This window comes from Mytilus californianus, unplaced genomic scaffold (assembly GCF_021869535.1).
Source record: "Mytilus californianus isolate M0D057914Y unplaced genomic scaffold, xbMytCali1.0.p SCAF_1, whole genome shotgun sequence".
Taxonomy (NCBI): Eukaryota; Metazoa; Mollusca; class Bivalvia; order Mytilida; family Mytilidae; genus Mytilus; species Mytilus californianus.
The window spans coordinates 65778176-65798027 of record NW_026262581.1 but is presented as its reverse complement, the minus strand read 5'-3'; the positions used below and the strand labels follow the sequence as shown (position 1 = coordinate 65798027).

The following is a 19852-nucleotide window of genomic DNA, read 5'->3' as shown; positions in this document are numbered from 1 at the left end:
ACGTATCAATGATCATTAAAAAATAAATTTTTCGAAATACTAAGGATACCTACCCAAGACAAAGATTACCTAGTTTGAGCTTTTGATTTTGCCATTTGATAAAAGACTTTCCGTTTTGAATTTTCCTTGAAATTCGATATTTTGTTATTTTACTTTTAAGCTGTATTTGACAAAACCTTTCGAAATTTTGGGTATTCAATACTCTTCAATTTCGTATTTAGATGAGTCTTTTGTATACGAAATGCACGTCTGGTGTACAATTTGATCCTGGTATCTACGATGAGTTTATTATGTCAACACAAAAATGTTGAATACTTGGCTGATGATACCTTCGGGAATGAACGTCAACAAGCTGTGGCATGGGTCCAGTGATTACAAAAGCTCATAAAAAGTTACCAAGCTTCTTTTTTGATACGGATACGTGCGCATATATTGATCCACATGTAGCACATTGAGAGCGCTATTTGCTACTTTTATAAATAATATAAAAATTCTATTTTTCATAATTGAAGTCATTATTGAGAATTTGCTGTGTATGAACTTTTTCTCCAAAAAGTGTTTTATAACATAAGTTTATGATTTTATTACATTTTTGTAGAGAAATTCGAATAGAAACGAATCCTGTGTGTTGGCTACAGTTTTCACGGTTGTTATTCTAAATTCTAGCAAAAATGCACGTATAAATATCTTCGGAAAAGATCATTCTTCAAAACATTGCACTATGTTGATGCACGTTTAAATGGGTTTAATTGCTTACATTTTAACTCGAAATAGAGACATTTTAAACACTTTTCATTTTAGTATTGCTGCCAATTAATGTCAATTTAAAGTAAAGGTCCTACGTGTTGTTACATTATAACTGTCAAGGATATGACCTGTCATTTCTCCGTAAAATCCATTGTACTTATACTACTTTCAACTTCCCACTTTTTAGGTACATATTTATGTGTACATTATATGATAGTCAATCCACACAATTTCTATACCATAATATACTATAAACAATCATAACGGAAGTAGATTCGGATACAAGTATTTCTCTTTTTAGTCACTAGTTTGCACGTGACCCGACAAAGTTAAGTAAGACGCCTCTTACATGTTGTTTTGTTTAGTATTTAAGAATGTGAAATAACATAAACAAATGGACCTCATAATTATCCTGATTTGTTTGTTCAATATTTGTCAAGGTAAGAAACAATAAATGTAACCATGCATGTACATAGAATTGAGAATGTAAACGGTGAATGTGTCAAAGAGACAACAACCCGACCAAAAAGCAGAAAACATGTAGTTTTCGCTGTATATTGTTTCTTTGTGGTAATATGTAGTGACGTTACCTAGATATTGATTCAAATGGTTTGACTTTTTCATTAGTTTATCAATTTACTACAGACGTATGGAAAACAGCATCGACTTTGTTTAAACCAAAAACAAAAAAGAGAAGACAATTGGTCGTTGCACTACACATAAGTGGTTAAAACACAAACATACGGCATTTGAATCGTCCGCCCCTAAACCTTAAAACAAAATCGAGTATATATATATACTAACGGGACGATCATTTATTTCCGAAGGGGGCCTGGCAATTTGATTAGATCAGAATCTTTATTTATTATATATTATCAATCAGAACAGAGCCAGAATATTTGTTTTTCTGTTCGTCCATAAAGAAGCACAAACTCCAAGAATCATATTGTCCTAAATAAAAGTAATTCAACCATAAATTATCATTGATATCGTCATCATTTTAAATTATCTGTTTACAAAAATTTTAATTTTCGAAATACTAAGGATTTTCTACCCCAGGAATAGATCACATTAGCTGTATTCGGCAAAACCTTTTGGAATGTTAGAATCGCAATGCTCTTCAACTTTGTACTTTACTTTTTTGATTCGACCAATGCCCAATTACAGTTTTAAAAAAGGAGATGTGGTATGATGAGACAACTATCATGAAGTGGATGTAAGCAATTGCATTTTATAAGCAATTATAACGGCCTTCAACAATGAGAAACCTATACCGTATATTTGGCTATAAACGGCATGAAAAAATGCGAAACAATTATAACGAAAACGCTAACGGCCAAATTTATAAGATAACAATTTTACGACAAAAAAATATGACAGACATGAACCAACGACAACCACTGAGCTACAAGCTCCTGACTTTGGACAGGCATATAAAGAATGTGGCGAGGTATAGCACGTCAAACGTTTCAATATAAAAAAAAAATATTGATTAAAAAAAAATTATGTTTAAAACTTACAAATATATATGCAATATTTTTCTATTTATATTCAAAAAGTAAAATATTTTTTTTCAAAACTTTCAAATATATATGCAATATTTTTTCTATTTATATTCAAAACTTACAAATATACATGCAATATTTTTCTATTTATATTCAAAATTTACAAATATTTATTCAATATTTTTCTATTTATGTTCAATAATTACAAATATATATAAAATATTTTTCTATTTATGTTCAATAATTACAAATATATATAAAATATTTTTCTATATACATTAGAAAAAATAAAAAATTTATGTTCAAAACTTTCAAATATACATGCAATATTTTTTATTAATATATAGTCAAAAAATAAAAATTTATGTGCAATATTTTATATCTAATTTTATCTATATATGTGGTAAAAAATATAAATATTCAATAATATTGCATTCTGGGTAATATTTATAAAAACAGATTTCATTGGCTGTTGCAATTTAACGAATGCTGCACAACTCGGCCAGCAGATAACTCGGACATAGTCAAATCGGACCGACTAATAAGTAAACTCGGACCGTCTACAAAGTCAAGTCAGACCGTCTTTAATGACAACTCAGACAAGGTTTAAAAAGAGGATTTGAACTATATAAATGATTATAAACCATTATATAAATAACATATAGTTGAGAGGGTGATAGAGCAGATTTTTACCCCGAGAAAACATTGTCAACTGAGGCGAAGCCAAGGTTGACAATGTCTTTTCGAGGGGTAACAATCTGCTCTATCACCCTCTCAGATATGTGTTATTTGATTTATTATATTGAATGTTCTGTTATTACTGTCGATTAAATTTCAAATTCAAAGTAATAAACTATGACGTCTTGGTCATAGCAACCATCCGTATTTAATAAAGCGCACACTTGATCAAGCGTCTCCGTGAAGGATAATAGAGTATTTGCAATAGGATAGTCGTATTTAATAAAGCGCACACTTGATCAAGCGTCTCCGTGAAGGGTAATAGAGTATTTGCCATAGGATAGTCGTATTTAATAAAGCGAAAACTTGATCATGCGTCTCCATGAAGGGTAATAGAGTAAATTAACACCCTCGTATTAGCCAATCAAAATATGGCATTTTAACGTGAAGTATAATAATAAAAGTTATAATTTACATCATTTTGTACATGACAATTTCATTTGCATGTTTCTGAATTTACAAAATATAATTAATAAAATATTATATAATGTGAATACAAATTTTCAATTATCTTTATAAATTTATCAGTCCTAAGGAATGCTGTTTACCACATGGAGTAAGTATGCAACCAAATACATGGCAGTCAGTCACTTCCTGAAGAAGTATGGCCGTATTTATGGACCGTCCGTTTGAATACATTTTGTCAGTGTTCTGGGATTAACTTTACATTGTGCTTAGAAAGAACTTTAGTGCTTGGCTATATGCATTATTCATTTCTAGCTTATAAGATGATTCGTACCTTTTAACTTTATAGTGCTTTTGAAATATGAACTTTATGATATCACGTTTCTTTATTACATGTTTTAAGTAATACCTCACGTGTTATACTTAGTGCTCAAATCGTATGCATCTTATGTGAATGACATACTGTGAATGGGTCAAAAACCAATTAGTAAATTACATAATATTTATAACGAGTGTGATACAGTATCGTTTTTCAGTCCAAAATATGAGTGTACACGAACTATTGCAGCCTTTTGTCACCATAGACTGTTCCCTCAAATTGACAAACCTGACCTCATAATAAGTATTTCCTAAAAATAAAATACATTAATAGAGGTATTGATTTGATTAGTTAGTCTAGTATTTTTCATGACTCTACCGTTCAAAACGTTATACCTCCATATTTCGATAACATAGAGCCACCTATAATTTCTTATTCATATAAAAAAAGCCACTAGAATTTTAATTTTTAATTATACGTCAGTTACATCAGACGTCAGTATAGAACATAATGCTCCTTCGACATGAGACTGTGAAACATCTAAGTTTAGAAATGATCCCTATGGCCATGTAACTACAGGGAACCTCAATATCGTCAAAGACTGAGAGGTTATAAACTTTTTGAAAAAAGAACCAAAATATCGTCCACCGTCGAAAATAAATTGACAAGAGTGTCGTCAGGTTATTATAGATGCCCTTTCATCCTATTGTAAAAAATGGTATAAACGGGAGAAATCTGACAAAAAATCATTTGATTCCTATTTGAATAAATGTCTCAATATTGTTGATATTCGCATATCACATTTCGAAAATAATTTAGAAATAAATAAAAGAAAATAGAATTTCTAGGATTAAAAACAAAATTCAAGTACTCGCAAAGCAGTTTGTGTTCGTCCCTGACGACAAAGCAGCCATCAATGTGGTGGTGATATGACGTAAATACTACACGGAAGTCCTTAAGAATGAAATTATACATTCAACTACATTCAAGGCCGTACGCTCCACAGAGAGTCCTATAGTAAATAATCATGTCACAAAAAAACCGTAAAATATCGTTTCATCTCGACCTCTAGTAAGTGTTCTACTACTAGAATTTCAGTGTATTCAACGAGTTCCTTAACTACTATCAAAGAACTGATTATTAATTTTTGTAATAAAACATATGAAAATAGTGGAATTAACCATTTTTGGAGTGTTAAATATGCTTTGGATGTTTTAGATAAATAACGTGCTTTTGATGGTCCTTTTGAATCGGTTGACAGTTTTGACTTTTCAACTCTTTACACTAAACTTCCACACAAACTTTGGCATTGCACAAGGTCATGTTTTTCTCTGACTTATAATGACGTCTTTACACTAAATCTATTGGATGTTGGATGTGTACTGATTGATATTTTAGTCTTAGATATATGTTTGTTTTTATAAGTTGTTATTGGCTTTGAACTAGCTCTCAGTAACTGCGAGTACTATCAGATTTATACTTAGTGTCCTTTTTGTTGTTAGGGATGCGGGATGGATAAATACCCTGCCACGTCCGGTCTGTCTTTATGTTTGATGTTTTTCTGCTTTGTATCGATCTGATGAGTTAAGCCTTTTTCAACTGATTTTTATAGTTTGTTCTTATGTTGTGCTGTTACACCACTGTTCCAGGTTAGGGGAGGGTTGACCGCCCAATAACCTGTTTAACCCTGCCACATTCTTCATGTGCCTGTCCAAAGTCAGGAGTCTGTAGTTCAGTGGTTGTCGTTGGTTCATGTCTGTCATATTTGTTTTCGTTAATTGTTTTGTTATGAATTAGGCCGTAGGTTTTCTCAGTTGAATTTTTTCATATTTTTCATGTCGGGGCCTTTCTTACCCGGCTATATATACAGTATGGGTTTTCTCATTGTCGAAGTCCGTACGGTTGCCTATAAATGCTTACATCTACTTTATTTGAACTTTGGTTGATAGTTGTCTCATTGGCAATCATACCTCATCTCCGTGTTTGTATATAGTTACTTATGTTTACTTGATATGAAATTATTTAATTTATTTAGTGTACGTCTTAGCTTTTTCTTATTGCTTAAATTATATGTTTCTTATTTAAATGACATACTTGCTACTTGACTTGAAATTATTTAATTCTTTGATGAAATAAAGATATGCAAGTATATATATTATAGTTATAGTTTTATTTTGAAATTGAAGCCAGTATGTTTGGACTAATAACATGGTACTTTAAAATAACCAATGATATAACTGTATCAAACAAACAAACAAACAAACAAAAGAAACTACCAAAATATTATAAACGTAATTTACTCATACAGCTTTCAAAGAACAATAAACACAATTTTTTTATTATTATTTTTTAAAATTCAGAAACATGCAAATGATATTGTCATGTAAAACATACCATTTAATGATTTATGATCATTTGTATAGTCTATTCAAATCCTCTTTTAATACATTGTCTGAGTTGTCATAATAGACGGTCCGAGTTGATTGATAGACGTTCCGAGTTGACTTATTAGTCGGTGTGAGTTATTTCTGAGCCGAGTTGTGTCGCACCCCTTAAATTGCAACAGCCAATGAAATCCGCTATTACAAATATTACCCAGAATGCAATATTATTGAATATATATTTTTTACCACATCTGTATATAAAATATTGCACATACCTTTTTTATTTTTTGAATATGTATAAAAAAATATTGCATATATATTTGAAAGCTTTGAACATAAATTTTATTTTATTTAATATATATAGAAAAATATTGCATGTATATTTGTAAGTATTGAACATAAATAGAAAAATATTGCATATGTATTTGTAAGTTTTTAACATTAAATTTATATAAAAGTAAGTGTTGAACATATTTTTTCTTTTAGTCAATATATTTTTTGAATATTGAAACGTTTGACGTGCCATAGCGAGGTTAAACATGTTTGTGAGCTCTCAACCATCCCCTAACCTGACACATTGGTTTTACATCACAACACAAAAATAAACTGTAAAAATCAGTTGCAATTGGCTGATCTCAAAAGTTCAGTATGAGGCCAAAAAAACTTACATAAAAACAATCGAGAAACCACCAAAATAAGAATACTTAACTAATAAATAAATCATGTTCTCCTAGAGTAAAGTATCAAGCAGTACACATCCGACATTGACATTCTAGTAGTCATTTATTACCTGAAAACTACATGTAGATCTTGAAATCTGAAATAAAATATTTTGAACAATTTGGAGCCATGCTATAGGACAAGATTATTTACTTCCAATTTAATGGGAGGCAGGATATTTATTTCCAAAATCTGTCAGCCCCTCCCCTCAGATCAAATGGTCGTTCACTAATTAGTTTTTATAGATAGTCATTGTACTATTTTCCACGTTCAGGGATCGTTATTTTAGTAATGAAATTAGTAATAAGCCAAGTCAAGTACTAGTATGAGAACACAAAATAGTTTCATTAGATTTTTCCCTCGGAATTTATGTTTTTATTTCACTCAGTTTTAAAGAACTTGAACTTGATATCAAATGTTATTGAATGTAACTAGTTATTCTGTGTTTGTTTGTGTGCTCATGTAAAGTAACTCCATTGTTTTTACATTTAATATATTTGTTGGTACATTTTCCATTATGAATACGTATTATCATTCAAAATTTCATTACACTTTTAAACTAGACTAGACTTAGTCATCTATCCCAACCATATAATCATATAAAGAAACGTATATAAACTGTAATAAACAATATTACAGGTTTTTTTTAATATTGTGCAATTATCATGAAAATACAGATACCATTACTGATACATATACAATACTGTACAGTGTCCAAGATCCATATTGCAATAAAACATAAAATTTTATCTATTGACATGTTATTTTTTGCATCTATATTTGGTGTCACTTCAAAGCATTAATGCCGCAACTGCCATGAAAGAAACCATTGCTTTGTATATTAGCCCCTTCGGAACACAAGATCTCAAATTCAAAGTAAATACACCAAAACAGTTGCATGTCATTTTACCTAAATATTGCTTTAAATACATGATTTATATCATTGTTTTTGTTTTTCATTTATTTAAGTTTATGGTACTAAATGCTACGTCTGTGACACCGATCAAAATCCAGGAGTGTGTGATCGCGAAGGAAACTTAACAGTTGAAAATGCACAGCACATTGTTGACTGTAATGGAAACTGTTATGTGGGTTCACTCACAGTTGGAAAAATGGAAGGTGGGTTAATTCTTCTCGTGTATTTCACATACTTCATGTTACATAATGAAATACTATGTTCAGTTGAACTGATGTAATTAGCAGAACATTAAGTATTCGCTTTCAATTCCATAGAAATGTTCTTAAAGAGAACACAGTATTGTTTCTAGTGTCTTAACGTTCACTTCCGTTTCCACAACTGACTTACTGGTAAATTTGATCTCGGAATTAAAAGACATTCAACAGCAATTCAAGCTAACAAAAATTCAGGTTTCATTGTAATTTTGATTTAAACTTTCTCAAAAAGGATAAACACCTCTTTTTCTATTAGCCATTAGCTTTGCTAACGACAAATTTGTCTGGGGTCGAACCAGGCATCGTAAAAATTTCTTTCATACAGATTCCGGTAGGTTTTTACCTTTCGAATTCTTATTGTTTACCTTTGAATCTCATCTCTTTGGTTAACATAGTTTATCATTTTTACATAACAAAGATACAAAAAAAAGGCTAAAAACATTGCAGAAACTGTATCTTACAAGCAAAGGGAAAAATAAAGGAGTTAGAAAGCCAAGACGAACAAAAACAATCACATTCCTATAATATTCAATACTTTGGCCATATTTAAACCAGTAGTAATACCTGGTTCGAGTATTGAAACATATATGACTCAACCATAGTTTTATGGGGTTATACGATTTAGATAATTATAAATTTTCCCTTTGCCAATGTACTGTTATATTGAAAAAAAACAATACCGTGATTATGATTCTCTCAATGGTATCTCTCAATGTAATTTTTTTACCTTGCTTTTTATCGTTATATCTTAAAGTTACCTTTTATATCTTTATTTTAGCACATTTAAGAAAGTGTCTGCCTGGCAAAATAACTGGATGTGAAAAAAGAGAGCGTGGCTCCATATGTCAATGTGGAACAGATTTTTGCAACAAGGATTTGATAACATGTTACAAACAAAACATCGATATTCTCCGATGCAAAAAAGCTCTTAATCCAGTGCAGATGACACAGACATCGGATCGGAACCAAATGGCACCGACAACATCGTTACAGTTTTTTGTTATTGTTACAAGCGTCTTCATGTTTTTTATTTTTCAAATAAGTTGACCATTTATGACTGATGAAGTTTAATTTATCATTTTTCATGAACACATTTTGAGATAATTTTTTAATACAACTGACCAATTTGGTGCCAAGTTTTGGATTATCTATGAAAGACGTTTAGTATTTGTTTTCAAATAGTGATTTAACCCCCTTCCTAAAATAGGGATATAACTTTAATAATATTATTTTGATTTAGGTTTATTCTAAACAGGCCTAAGGCTGATTTCTTTATGATTATTTTTACAGCATACAAGTGATCAATATTTTTCATTTTTATATAAAAGGATAATAAAAACATCATTTTGTCGTGTTTAAAACGATCGTCTAGTAATAAAATTCCGAATCTAGCATTAGCTCATTGTAAAATAGGCGATTGCAAATCTGAAGCGTTGAAAAAAGTTTGGAATTCATGTTGTGAATGGTTTCACGAGACAAAACCAAATAAAACCTAAATTACAACCAATTGCTATATTGAAGGACTATCGCTACAGAGTAAAACAACAACAAAATGAAATGCAAACTATCCCCAAAATTTGCGTTATTTTTGAATAGCGTAAACATCAATTTCTTTTAAAAACATTAAATTACTATTATTATAATTTCGTTTTTGAAACAAATTCTTAAAATTTCAACCTGTTTCCAGTAATCAATATATTTTTTTTTCGTTTTGTAATGCAATGCACGTTTACACATTAATCAACAGCAATTAAGGCTAACAAAAAATCAGGTTTTATTGTAATTTTGATTTAAAATTTCTCAAAAAGGATAAACACCTCTTTTCCTATTGGCCATTAGCTTTTCTAACGACAAATTAGCTATACTTAGATAACTATTCTTATCCAAGTAATTCAACTACCTTTTATGTTCTCACTTGTATAAATTGGATACAAATATGCAAGTGACGGCATTGGTCCAAGTCTAAATATCTCTTCGGTATGCAGTTATAAAACTGAAACTAAATAGACTCATCAGGATTGTTTAAAACCGTTTTCATTATCTCTAATTAAAATATATATTTAAAGGCAAAGACAAATATAGATTATTTTCTTTAGAGTTTACTCTTATTAAATATTTCATAACATTTTTTGTATTATATTTCAGATTTTATAATTGCGTCGTTTAATTTTTGGCCGAAACCATTCTCAATGAATACATATTTAATGTTATAACGGAGTATTAATTGGTTTTTATCTATGATTATTTTTAGTTTAGTTTTTACACATATGAAATCGAATATTTCACAGATCTACTTTTATTTCCAGCATAAACAGGTTTATTATCTTTGACAATTTACCATTTTGGTATGCTATCTGAGATATATCTTCAAGTTTTTGTTATTAATTGTTGTGTTTGTAAAACCAAATAAAAGCATTGTTTTGCGTTTTTATTTTTATTTTTTATATCTACCCAAACTTAATCTATTGTAAAACATGCTCTGAAGTTTAAAATATTGGTTTCACTTAGCATTCAGGGGAGGATTTGTGATTTCAGCCATGAATGAATGGAAATGAGTTCTGCGCATACGTGACAAGTTAAGAGACTGCTAAGTTAAGAAACATTACACCGAAAAAATAATTCCTAAATTTATTCTGGAGGACGAGTCTGAGATAACAGATCCAAGTAATATTAGAAATGAACAAACGCAATTTTATATAAAATCATATACTAGTTCTAATCCATTGTTACTTGAAACTCACAGGGACACATTTCTTCAACATGACAACCCTTTTATTACTAAATCTAATGAGGAAGAAGTGGGTCGCTGTGATGGACCTTTAACAATGCAGGAATGTCTGTCTTCTCTTAAACATATGAAGAATTCCAAATCACCTGGTATAGGTAGATTCACTGTTGAGCTTTTAATTATAAAAACATTTGGAATTATACTAAGATACCACTGGTAAGATGTCAAAATGAGGCCTTAGAATATGGAAAGATCTCTATCACACAAAGACAGGGACTCATTACTTGTATACCAAAAAGTAAAATCACAAAAATACTGAACTCAAAATACTGAAAATTCAAAAAGGAAAGTTTCTAATCAAATGGCAAAATCAAAAGCTCAAACACATCAAACGAATGGATAACAGCTGTCATATTCCTGACTTGGTACAGGCATTTTCGTATGTAGAAAAGGAAGGTAAGTCAAAATATTATATAAAGAACTGGCGACCTATCACGTTGCTGTATGTAGACTATAAGATAACAACAGCAAGTGTAGCAAATAGACTCAAAAAGGTGCTGGTAAATATAAAAAGCCAAACACGAAAAGGTTTTCTAAAAGGTAGGTTTATGACCTGATCGAAAAGATGTAGGAAGATGACATTCCTGGACTTTTACTTTTAGTCGATTTTGAAAAAGCTTTCGACACAGTCGAATGGTCTTTTATATTAGAGGCATATTTTTTAGAATTTTTTTTCCTTGAAAAGGTGGGTCCGTCAAGGGGATCTCAGGCGGAAACCCAGTTGAAATTAAACAAAAGAAATGGAGCTCTTTGTTAGGGAAGATATACGGGCGAAGTTGGTAAATTTGAATTGTTTACATCTGTTTCTATGGGCTTTAAAAGTTTAATAAAAGTGCCTTATTTAGGATTTTATGCATGTTATGTATGTGTTTTACTTAAATTATTAAATTGAGCTTCAAGATATTTGTTAACTTTTAAAGTATAGACAAAATTTCACAAAACAGTCGATTGTGGTAGGTGCAAATTCTCGTGGATCTTTTTTTTATGCATAAGCATAAATTCAGCAGAAAAAAAATTCCAAAGGACCATAATCGATTTATCCTTTTAAAGCATCAATTTGCATCTCTGCTCCCAGTGACAGTTTTTTGGGAAAAAAACCCCAAAATGGGCAATTATTTCATCGAAAAGAGAAAGTCGAGTACACCTTTTAAGGTTCAGGCGTGTTTGAGTTGACTATTCTATCTTGAAAACGTATAAAAGAAAAATATGTGATACATCATCTCGCTTCAGCTTCTATTATTTTTATATATTTAGGCTGTAGGTTGATACAACAATATTAAAAATTTACCGTACTAAAAGGTGAAATATATGGGTCAAGTGAAATACCTTTCTAATGAGTCAATATGCAGATGATTCTTCCTTAGTCCTGGATGGTGATCAAAATTCCTAAACCAATGATTACATTTGTTTGATAGATATTTAGAATGTGCTGGACTTAGGTGTAATGTTGTCAAAACTGAAGCCATATGGATTTGGTAAAAAAAGATATGGAAAAGCTTTTGCCAGACAAAAAATTTGGGAGAGTCATTGTTAAATAATTGGGCTTACTGAGAACCAACATATATTGGAAGGGTAATAGTTATTAAGACTTTAGCACTTCCAATATTAGTTCAAGTTCTGACCATCCTTTCTAACCCCCAGAAGGGATTCAAAACTTTATTTCCAATTCTTTATGGAGAGGAAAACCAGATAAAGACAAGAGATCAGTGGTAATGTCCAGACACTGTGATGGCGGTCTTAAGATGCTTAATACTTACTTTTGTTGTTATAGTGTAAAAATGTTTTGGCTGTATAAATTATTAGATCCACAAAATTACTCACCTTGGAATGTTTTGCTGCTAAGTTATATACAAATATTTGGGGAAGACAAAATTTTATACTTATGTCAAGATGGATTACTTTATTTAGCTAATAAAGTCAATCCCTTTTGGCATGATATCCTGGTAAATTTTTCCAAGTTGCAATTAATAATACTGATATTCTGGCCCAGTGCATATGGCTGAAAATAAACATCAAAATAGATGGCAAGATGATTTTGAAGTTCAAATGTATATTCTTTATTAGTGATCTGGTGTCAGATAATAATACATTATTCTCATATGGAGAATTTTAAAAACGTATGATATCTATACCAATTTTGTAGAGTTTTATGATATTATAAGCGCAATTTCAAATAGATGGAAAATATGATAGAAGGTAGTTCTAAATTGGACAATATTGGAAATAAATTGGTAGATTAAGTTAAAAAGGAACCAAAGTTCTTGTAAATTCTATAAATTATTTTTGGAAGATAATAAAGTATTAGCTTTATCTTCCCTTAATAAATGGGAAATAGATTTGAATATGAAGATTGAATATTGGAATACTATTTACCCCATGCCTCTAATTATAACCAGAAATTCGTATTTACAAAATTTCCATTTTAAGATTAATTGTTCATAGGATTCTACCATGTAATTCATTTTTATTGAAATGTAAATTAAAAGAAACTGAACTATAATAGAATTGAGAATGGAAACGGGGACTGTGTCAAAGAGACAACAACCCGACCAAAGTGCAGAAAACAGCCAAAGGCCACTAATGGATCTTCAACACAGCGAATAAAATAGGTTCAAACTTGTATACGGATATAAAGGGGTGTATTATAAATATTGGTTAGATCTCAGCCCCTTTCAACACCTTTGGTGGAATAAGACGGGGGTGTTCGGTATCGACGACACGGTTTTTTTTTGGTATAAGTTGAAATAATGGTCATTAAAATACGAGTTAAATACATAACTAAACGATTTGAAATTAAAACAGATGGATGAATGAAGGCGATAGTACCTTACCTATGTTCATCTCTCGGAATCGATTAAGAAGAGACAATTTAATGAGAAACAAATACAGAGGGAATCGCATGAACTCCAAAAGGAGCGTGACGGGTACGTCTACATTGTAAGCGTCTCCTAAGATGCGAATTCACACTCCGTCCAAATGTCACAATCGATAAAATAAACTGGTATCTAAAGATCTAAAACAATAATTAACAAAAATTCCGAACTCGAATGTAATTCCATAAACCCTAACAAAATCATACGTTAGACTATATCAACCAACAGAACGAATGGAAAACTATCATATTCCTGACTTAGTACAGGCATTTTCCGAAGGGAATAGTGTTGGTGGGTTAAACCTGTTTTTTTTATAGCTAGCTAAACTTCATTTTGTATGACGGATGTTTATAGTTCCGTTATATTGACAAAATAGGGTGAGCAACCCAAACAGACATAATTCGTTAATGTGACAATAATTGTGATCCAGCAGCCCAAACTGTGTAAATATACATCACAGACATACAACACAACTGACTAAACGAATTCAAACAAATGTCAAATAAATCTGACAAAAATGCCAACAAAAAGTGGTTCATAGTAATCTGACATAGACACCAAAACATTTTTGTAGTTGATAGCACAAACAGCATATTAAAACTTAATATCGTACAAGTATATGCTTTCCCGATAAAGTACAAATTAAGTTATGTATAAGACTGTGAAAGCATATCGCTAATGAGTTGTTATATCGACACATCATATCGGTCAACCAATTCATGACAGAAAAACTTATGTATTGTGGATTTCAGTCGTTCTTCCTCGTAATCCTATAGGGGCAGTTTATTTGTAAGGAGCACATCCCTATTAAATCAACATTAAATGAAATATGTATTGTGTAAGCATGCACGACCGTATTAACTAAGATATGTAAACGCCATACAATGGAGCAGAAGTTATGTTACTGCTGTGAAATGGGAAGTTGACAATTGGAAAGTTGAAATCACCATGTTTTTCATAAATTCTAGTTTGCAGTTGTTCATCTCTGTCAATATCGAGGAAAAGATCAAGATATAAAGCAGACCTTCTACTTCCGGTAGTATCCTTAATCTCAAGTTCACAAGGATATATGAGATGTAAGCATTTATTGGCATGTGGGTTATTGAGTGACAAAACATCATCAGTTTATCTGAAAGTGAAATGAAAATGACTTCCTTCAATTATGTAGGGATAAATTCCTTATGAAGACGACACATAATAAAACAGTTAATATTGTATTAAGCTTTGAATAACGAATCCATTACATTTTTTTATTTGGAACCGTGACTGAAAGACTGAAACGACTTCCTCCACCTATGTAGGGATAATTTTCTCAGTTTAGAAGACTTGTTAATGGAATTTGTGTTTTCAGATAAACTGTTCCATTTGTCCACTACTCGCACTGAAAAAAAGTATTTTTAAAAGCGTTGTGTTGTATTACATCTCTTCTTTGATAACTTATATTGGTGAACTCTGCCATTACATCTCTTCTTTGCTAACTTATATTGGTGACCTCTAGTATGACTTGTTGACAGTGTAAGAATATTCTGCCGTTACATATTATCTATACAATAGATAGACTTAATTATAAGTTTGTATCATATCTATCTAGTCTTATTTTCGAGGGTAGGAAGTCCAAGAGTCTTTAATCTTTCCACACAATTCTTTGTTTCAACTGAATCAACCATTTGTGTAGCCCTATGGTGAATATTTTCTATTTTACGGACATCCTTTTTAGTTACAATGACCATACAGGAGTCTAATACTCTAATAACGGCCGAACAATACACTTCAATAAGCTTAAAACATATCCTTGTCCGTATAATCAAATGCTCTACGTATCGTAGCAAAAGCACGCTGGGATAGTAATATGTTTTTCGAACTTCATTTCTAATTGTCCTCAATGTCCGAGTTATTTTTGATATAGGACAATACTTGTAATTCTTGTCTTGATCATTGTCTTCGTTATCAGAACAGGAAGTGATTTTTGCCGCTTGGTTGGATTGTACAGGTAATTGGACTGCATTTTTAGTTTCTTGATTAACATCCGGATATGTGCAGTTGATACGCTGATTTGAACTCACAGGGCTAGTTTCTGTTTTCTTATTCGTCTCCTCATTTACTGTTGTAGCCGTATTCGTCGACTGCGGCGATTTAAGGACTGTGTCGGAGTATTGATCATTCTCTTTATCGACACATTTCTCAGATGTATCTGTCTGAACCAGCGTTTTAACATCAGTATCATGTTCGTTGTTTCGAGTGGAGATTGAAACCACTGATTTAGTTTTTGTCAAAGAATCTAATGCATCAACAATTTTTACCTCGGTTTGTTCCATTGATCTTGGATACGTAGCGCATGTTTCATCTTCTTTACAGGTAGCACCTTGACTTTCTTTAACATCAGTTGAATGATCAGTTCCAGATTTTGGTTCTGTTAAGCTAGGATCAGAGTCATCTCTATCTGGCAATTGAGAGGACGGGCCTGGCTGTGGTGGTATATTTGGAGAAGCTATTGCATTATTCCTAGGCCGAAGGGTTTCAACTAGTATTTCCCTGCTAAACTGTGTTATTTCTTTTATTAATTCTTTATGACTTTTGGAGGAAGGTAAATTTTCTATAAGACGCCGCAAATCTTTCACGTCACTTCTTATCAACCTATATTTCCTGCCAAACCCTGGCGGCGGACTCACATGGGAAAATATATCCTGACAGTAACTATTTTGCGTTTTATCAAATGCAACAAAGTGGCACCAAATAGAAGGATGATCTTGATTTGCCTGTAGATCTTTTATTATTTTGGCGAGTTTGAAGTGTAGTAAATCCTCATTATTTCTAGATATTGAACTTTAAGCGTCAGATAAATTTGCTTTGGTATGATACGATGCATATAAATCTTTTGTAGCCACAAATATAACGTGATTAAAATGTCCAATCATTTCAATAAAGTTACTGTCATTATTTTCAGGTGTTTTGCTTAAGCTTTTATCATGTAATAGCTGATTAAATAGGTTCGTCGTATTTGTTGTTTTGATTCCAAATGTTGTATTTATCATTTCTTCAAACCGAGAAACCATTGTAGCTACACCCAACGACTTTACAAATGATATGAGTAGTACCTGGTTATTGATTAGAGGTTCATGTTGAGCATCCCCCAAATCATCTGAAAGAAAAATTATACTAAGCAGTGATTAATCTATTTATATTATGCAAGTACAGCATATATATATTGAAAGTCTCGCCATTTGCTGTTTACATTTTATGCCTGCGAACCATTTACAGATTTAGACCAAGACACAAAGGAGATCATGAGTATTTCAAATTTCCAATACTAAAAGAGGGGCGAAAGATACCAAAGGGACATTCAAAGTCATAAGTAGAAAATAATCTGACAACGTCATGGCCAAAAAAGAAAAAGACAAACAATAGTACACAAAACACAACATAGAAAACTAAAGACTGAGCAACACTGACCCCACCAAAATCTGGGGGTGATCTTAGGTGCTCCGGAAGGGTAAGCAGATCCTGATCCACATGTGGCACCCGTCTAAGCATTTAAGCGTTTCAACATGAGTTTGGGATAAATTTCGCTACGACTTTTTCTCTCAAATCGAAAAACAACGAACAAATCCAAACCTTAAAAAAAACAAACAAACAAAAAAACAAAGGAACGGAAAATGTTTGATGGCTCAAGTAATTTTTTTCCTTGATATGTCAACAATGAAAACTATAAAGATTCTAATCATGGATCTTCTAGACATTTATTGGAACTATATTTTCTTGGTTTTTGGTCTTGGTATTGCTTAAACTCGGAAACATAACCGAAAAAAGCCTAGGAGTAAATGTTGCAAAACATTTGGGCATGACCAGACGTACATTGTTGTGCTTTGACTCAAAAGTTACATCTGATAATGATTATAAATTGACCTTTACTCGAAATCGGTCACTACATAGTTTCACTCATTTATGCTTAGTTATAAAGCAGAAAGGAATGCCTTCTTTCAATTTAATACACGTTAGTATAACATGAAATGTAACTACTTGCAATGTTGAATCTTCTAACTAACTAATGACATTTTTATGACCAAATATTTAACGACTAATAAAATATTTCAATTTGTAGCTTTTCGTACCTAGTTTGTTTACATTCATTTGCGCCTTATTATTGTTTTTTTTTCAAATATAAAAGGTCAGGGAAAATAAAAGTGCACTTAAAAAGCGTTATATTGCTTGCATGTAATTTTTGCCGTAAAATATACACGAAAAACGTGTTGCCCTATTTCAATGTCAGAAAAAGTGTTCATCGGCTCCCGACTATAACTGCATTTTACATAATAGAAAAACAAAAGATATGAGGTATCCATCCATGACACAAAATTAGTACATGCAGAGCAAAAAATACATTTAAATTAACTTTTACAAAGCTATTCAAAATAATACATGCTAAGATTGAGTAAAGAACGAAACTAGTAGTAAATTGGAACACTTCATAGTCTGCTACTTATTTGTATTTATTGGAGCTGTTGTTATAAATATGTACTGTAGCTTTATAATTTTTTTTTTTATTTCAGAAACAGTGTCGAAAGACACAATTCTAACATCAACTCGATTGGATAAAAATCATTTGTGGATCTAGCGCTACTTAAACCTAATAGTATTAAACACATAAAAAGCGGATCGTGTCAGTAGTTCACTAGGGGGGAAATTTAGTTTGAGTGGTTTATTCATTTTAGGTGCCTTCGAATAGTTGAAAATTTTCAACTAATTTTTGTAGCTTGCTGCTTACAGGCACAATAATTTGGAAAAGTCGCATGTGGCCGATTGGTGGCAATTATGAATTCTTTTTACTGTCTCGTTTTGAAGTCCCACATAATACCAGTGATATCGTCCCTGTTAGCACTTTGCGGTATGGACCTTTTGTGTCAGATTTTGGGTTTCATGATTTTGTCATGATTGAATTATTCTACGAGTTATTGGCAGAAATTTCAAATATTATGTCATACCTAAAACTGTCGTCATATTTTATATATTAAGGAAAACTATACGTGATAAATCAAAGAACAACAAATTCAGTTTGACTATAATTTTAATGATTTTACAATTCTGGCCTGTGTTGCACAAGAAAATGTAACTATTAAAACTGATCGTAATAACTAAGCATATTGAATTTTTCAAATATTATGATAAATTGAAGTCGAAAACATTTTGTGACACGCATGCCAGATGGTAAAACGTTAAGATGACAATACAGTCAATATATGAATATAAAATTGGCAAAATAACTTAATTAATGGTTTTCTTTAAGGGTTTAAAGGCCTGTAAGAACAACTATACATGTATCTTATTATATAACATAAAAATTACCATGATGTCTATCGTGACTATGTTTTCTCTTCCGGTCCCATAATATGAAAACTGCCACTAGAACAAACATAACAAACGTTGCGGTTATAATGCCAATAGTGTACTGCAACCATTTTATTCTTTCATCTGTAAAAGTATAACAAATGTTGCATATTCAACTTCAATTTTGCTATAATAAGCATTGCGTTTTAGTTGTAAAGTTGTACCATCTTTGGTCCTTCTGTGACAACCAACTTTTTCTTGTATTTTGATCTAACACAAATGTATTTCTTTTTGTGTTTTTTAATGTATGCAATGTTTATATACACCTTTGTATCAGGACTATCAACAGTGAATAGTTTAGCTATGTGACGAACAAGAGTTGCAGGATGCATAATAATCATATACAAAAATGTTTATAATTCAGGTTTTCTGTAGGTTATTTTAACTATATATGTGCACGTATATGTTTCTTTTTATCATATATATAATAATATACTCATAGTACCAATAGTAATTTTCTGATGATCTGATGAAGCCTGAGGAGACAATCTCGTCGTAAAGTAGATAGTTCTACTTTTAACACAAGATGGTGGATCACTGCTATACTGTGGACAATGATACAGTATCTACAAGGAAGAAAAAAACGATAGAAAAGGGAAAACATTTACAGAAAATTTACAGAATATAAAACATAAAGAAATGAGTCATGTTATCGATGTGATAGTTTCCGCATGAATTTATTGCATTGCTAAGTATCCTTTGTTCGAATTCAATAAAAAACGTTTTAATCTTTGGTTTAATTTGTGTAAAATATGCACATTACTTTCACATTAGAAAATTTAGCGTGTTAAATTATTTGCTTCCTGTTGATTTTTATT

General features: G+C 31.3%; 1 protein-coding gene and 1 long non-coding RNA gene across 4 annotated transcripts in view; one reads left to right on the top strand and one right to left on the bottom strand.

Moving 5' to 3' along the window:
• Positions 1-1029: 1029 nt before the first annotated feature.
• On the top strand, positions 1030-10418 carry LOC127722613 (uncharacterized). Its single transcript, XR_007991762.1, has 3 exons — positions 1030-1187; positions 7788-7937; positions 8770-10418. It is a non-coding gene; the product is annotated as an uncharacterized LOC127722613 (long non-coding RNA).
• A 4432-nt stretch (positions 10419-14850) lies between these two features.
• Positions 14851-19852, bottom strand: part of LOC127722556 (uncharacterized) — a 34982-nt gene continuing 29980 nt past the window's right edge. For 2 of the 3 annotated variants that reach the window (XM_052229330.1, XM_052229329.1), the window contains exons 8-10: positions 19480-19600; positions 18993-19118; positions 14851-16791 (exon numbers count right to left, since the gene is read on the bottom strand). In XM_052229330.1, the coding sequence (XP_052085290.1) occupies positions 16478-16791; positions 18993-19118; positions 19480-19600 (561 nt within the window). In that variant the 3' untranslated portion in view covers positions 14851-16477. The remainder of the gene's footprint in view (positions 16792-18992; positions 19119-19479; positions 19601-19852) is intronic. The other variant, XM_052229328.1, reaches the window with a different exon arrangement.